Source organism: Salmo salar, chromosome 22 (genome assembly GCF_965601325.2).
Source record: "Salmo salar chromosome 22, fSalSal1, whole genome shotgun sequence".
Classification (NCBI taxonomy): domain Eukaryota; kingdom Metazoa; phylum Chordata; class Actinopteri; order Salmoniformes; family Salmonidae; genus Salmo; species Salmo salar.
Genome location: NC_138312.1, coordinates 39415212 through 39419840, shown reverse-complemented (window position 1 = coordinate 39419840; position 4629 = coordinate 39415212). Strand labels below are relative to the sequence as shown.

The following is a 4629-nucleotide window of genomic DNA, read 5'->3' as shown; positions in this document are numbered from 1 at the left end:
CAGTGTTTGCGGTGTAGCGGACTTCTCATAAATTGAAGAATCCATCTTCAGGACAAGTAAAACATATTTTTAACAACAGGCAATTGTAATTCAAATCTGATGTACTTAAGGCTTTGCTGGCATGTACTTTCCTTGTAATAAGACTGAGTTGGCACGATAAATCAGTTCTCTGCAAAGCCATGGTAAGCTTCAACAGAAATATTGGAATACATTTAAGAGTGAAGATGGTTTCTGAAATCTTGCAAAAACCGAGCACTAATTTCTTCAATGGAGATTAGTTTATAGGATAAAACTTCATGTAAAAAACAAAAAAAAAAAAACGCAATAGCATACGAATGCCTTAATTGTTTAGACCTTGGAGCTGTCAATACAAAGGCTATGCAATATAAAGAGTTTTTGATAACCGTATAGGAATGACGGTAGATGTTTCTGAGGTATTATGGCAATTTCTAAACAATTGTTTTATTATCAATATCATTTTGCAATGTAATGAATTAAGATCATATTACTGATGTTGAGCATTGTTGCCTCATACAATTGTAGGCACAACTACATAGTATAGCCATTTTTTGAAAATGTGGTTCAGTGCAAAAAATCTTTTAATATAACTGCAACCAGTAAGACCACATTTTGGTGCCAATATCAACTGACATAGTTATTTCAATAGGAATAAAGATCTTTCAGAACCTGGGAGAAACCAAGTACAGCACATACAGTGTTGCCTACTCCTCCTTTCCATCCCCATCCGGGTTCTCTCTCCAGATGCAGTAGTTGAGGGAGGTGGCCAAGCACAGCCATGCCAGGTAGGGTGTCAGGAGCAGGCTGGCAGTGCGATTGACCGGATACCAGGATACCATGGTGGCTCCAACAGCACCAGTCAGCATCACTATCTTGATGAGGGCCTGGGGGAGAGACAACACAAAATGGCTCGTATGTCATGTCACACTCACTGTAGCAGAATGGAGGTGCTTTTTACAATGGACTGTGTCTATGGATCACCTATTGGAAAAATTATATTCCGAGAAAATTCTCATTGAGTGTACGGCTCTTTTTTTGTTTTTATTCATCAACTCCCCATTATCCCAAAACCTGAAGCCATGAGTTCATGAGCCCACAACCTTTGCATTATCTGAGAGCTCACCATTTTCAACTTGTGTGCACCAAAGAAGATGGGAGTCCAGGACCAGTTGAGAGCCAGCTGCAACCCGTTAAGACCCAAAAGTGCCACAGCATCCTCAGTGAACCCCCCACACTCCTTCCACACCAGGTAGGAGCCATACCTATCAGGGTGATCATCAAAAATAAGATGCAAGTCAGTTCCATATTTCATGATCCGTTTAATAAAACAAGTGGGAACATGTTTTTCTGAATGAAGTGCGTGGAGCAGATTTCCAACACATTCAGTTGGGAAACAAAATACATTTTCTAGAATCTATACTGAACAAAAATAAACACAACAAGTAAAGTATTGGTCCCATGTTTCATGAGGTGAAATAAAAGATCCCAGAAATGTTCCATACGCACAAAAATCGTGTTTCATTTTGTGCACAAATTTGTTTACACCCTTATTAGTGAGCATTTCTCCTTTGTCAATATAATCCATCCACCTGAGAAGTGTGGCATATCAAGAAGCTGATTAAACAGCATGATCATTGCACAGGTGCAACTTGTGCTGGGGACAATAAAAGGCGACTCTAAAATGTGCAGTTTTGTCAAAACACAATGCCACAGATGTCTCAAGTTTTGAGGGAGTGTGCAATTGGCATGCTGACTGCAGGAATGTCCACTAGAGCTGTTGCCAGAGAATTGAATGTTCATTTCTCTACCATATCATTTTAGAGAATTTGGCAGTACGTCCAACCAGCCTCACAACCACAGACCACGTGTTACCACGCCAGCCTAGGACCTCCACATCCGGCTTCTTTACCTGCGGGATCGTCTGAGACCAGGCACCTGGACAGCTGATGAAACTCAGGACTATTTCTGTCTGTAATAAAGCCCTTTTGTGGGGAAAAACTCATTCTGATTGGTTGGGCCTGGCTCCCCAGTGGGTGGGCCTGGCTCCCAAGTGGTTGTGCCCCTGCCCAATCATGTGAAATCCATAGATTAGAGCATAATGAATTTATTTCAATTGACTGATTTACTTATATGAACTGTAACTCAGTAAAGTCGTTGAAATTGTTGTGTTTATATTTTGGATCAGTATAGATCAGTGTAGATTTACAGTACCATATTGGTTGACTTACAGTAATTACAATGTGATAACACGGTAGGGGCATAGGTGATTGTTTTCAACCTAGCAGAGTATGTTGTCTGACACTCACTCCATGCCTGTGTAGAGAGTAGTCCACACTATAGGGATCGCAGAATTGGGTGGACGCCATGGTGGCTTGTTGAGAGAGGGGTACCAAGTCTTCACCTGCTTGCGTGTGATGTAACCTCCATAGAGCCCTCCTAGATGAGGCAGGGCAGTCAGGCAAAGCATAGGCAGCCACGACATGTCTGGAGAAGCGAGGGAGCTGTTAATGATTAGTTCATTATAAACTGGGTTGTTCGAGCCCTGAATTTTTGTTGGCTGACAGCCATGGTATATCAGACCGTACATGACAAAACACATATTTTTACTTCTTTAATTACATTGGTAACCAGTTTATAATAGTAATAAGGCACCTCAGGGGTTTGTGGTATATGGCCAATATATCATGACGCGTTGCGTCATGCTTATGAACAGCCACACCCCCTCGGGCCTTATTGCTTAATTATATACTGGTTAAACCTGTTCATTATTTTTCTATAAAATGTATTACACTTGCAAAAGTAGGCTATAATTTGATATCTATTATTGCAACTTCAAGGGAAACTTCAAAATTGTTAAACTTCATAATTGATTTGATGCCATTTCACATACTCTACATGGTGAAAAGTATGTGGACACCTGCTCGTCTAACATCTCATTCCAAAATCACCTTCTGAATCCAAGTGTTTGACATGGGGGAGGGGACCAGTAACTTTATGATCAAACTTTATAAATGTAGAAGCAACAGTCATTTTTCATACTTTGGATCATCATATTTTGATCTGGTTTCGTCCAAACATCATCCAACTTCAAGAAAAACATGATTTTTGACTGTTCATGACCTTGGAGAAGTTGTTGGGTTGTTATTTTTTATAGTGAATGAAAATAGGCTAGCCATTTATGTTCTGAAAATAGTATTTTTTACTCGACATTTTCTGATATAAAAATGCCTATCATACCCATATGTTAAGAACAGACAAGGAATACATTAAATCTTTTTGTTAATGTCTTATGTAAGGATTATACTTTCACTATATTCTGCACCAGTGGCGACCCATCATTCCACCTGTATTGAGACCCACATATTTAGCAAAAAAAAAATATGTATATGTCACATATCAGTTTGTAAAAAATGTATATATCAGTGAGTTAATAAAGCCACATACAAACATGGTCTCTTTTTTGTTTTGTTGAGTAAGGCAGCTCTGAAATGCAGGTGTTTCAGCCTAGCTCAGTGCTTTCTGTGGTGGTGGGGCAAGCCAGCAGAAAATATGGAGCGTTGCGCCGTGATTGGCTCAGTGTTCTGTCACTCATGGGGACACTACATCATCGCCAAGCATCTAAGGGTAGAGCTAGAAAATTCAAGCCCTTTGGGTGCTGCCATAGAGTTACATTAGAAGTGCCCATCCAAGACGGATCATGTCAACATCATACTTTCAAAATCTTAGTTAGCAGTCATCATCATCTACAATCTACTGGCAAATCCTTTTTACTCCTTGTCATGAAAAGAGAAATAATGAAGAGAAATTATAGATCACACGTATCGGTGCTCATTGGCCATTGGACATAAATTCAACAATGAGTGGTTTGGAAGGAATCAGTGGCTAACTGTAAGCATTGCAAAGCAATCATTAGCTTGCTATTCAGTGGAGTAGCTGTGTGGTCCCAAGTCTAAGATTAAGGGTCTATTTTCCGAGTTTAAAATGATAAACATTCAACATTGGCCGTGCTGTCAATGAATAGCTTGCTATTCAGTGGAGTAGCTGTGTGGTCCCAAGTCTAAGATTAAGGGTCTATTTTCCGAGTTTAAAATGATAAACATTCAACATTGGCCATGCCGCGCTCAAAGCAACTGTTAACTCGAAACTGCGAAAACTTGACTTCAGTGAGTTCAAGGCAACTGTAAACTCGGGGAAAAATGAGCTTCGACTGGGAAAATACGTTTTGAACAGTCATCCAACACAGAATTGTAAATCGGGAAATCGGGCCTCTTTTCAAGAGCTACGACCAGAAGAGCACTGATGTCATCATGATTCGACCTTGTTTTTTTCAGAGTTCCCAGTTGTCTTGAAAGCACCATAAATCCAGAAAATGCCAGACTTTAATGGCAGAGTTTGATGACAAAATTTGCCCACGAAGGACCGCCATGCCACCTTCCTGCTCAAGTGAGCACAGCACAACAAGGTGAGTCAAATCTGTATACTTGGACTTTGATTTAGCTTTCCAGTATTAGTAGCCATATTATAAGTTCAACATTTGCAAAACAACCAGTTTTCATAACTTCATAACTCTGAATATTCTTATACTTTTTGTCCAAAAGGAAAAGGCATGCG

The 4629-nt window shown here is 39.9% G+C and overlaps 1 protein-coding gene across 1 annotated transcript; it reads right to left on the bottom strand.

Annotated features, from left to right (window-relative positions):
• Window positions 1-722: 722 nt before the first annotated feature.
• LOC106583556 (translocator protein) lies at window positions 723-2500 on the bottom strand. The gene is made up of 3 exons (XM_014167874.2): window positions 2325-2500; window positions 1142-1280; window positions 723-902 (listed from the first exon to the last, which is right to left on the bottom strand). Exons 1-3 carry the CDS (start codon window positions 2498-2500, stop codon window positions 723-725), a joined length of 495 nt encoding a protein of 164 aa, XP_014023349.2.
• Window positions 2501-4629: the final 2129 nt, after the last annotated feature.

Bases quoted from the DNA above. Each gene is read 5' to 3' on its own strand.
- LOC106583556 (XM_014167874.2), bottom strand. From the start codon at position 2,500: ATGTCGTGGCTGCCTATGCTTTGCCTGACTGCCCTGCCTCATCTAGGA. The intron at 1,281-2,324 runs GTGAGTGTCAGA...TCACCCTGATAG, and splicing joins ACTCTCTACACAGGCATGGA to GTATGGCTCCTACCTGGTGT. The intron at 903-1,141 runs GTGAGCTCTCAG...TCTCTCCCCCAG, and splicing joins GTGCACACAAGTTGAAAATG to GCCCTCATCAAGATAGTGAT.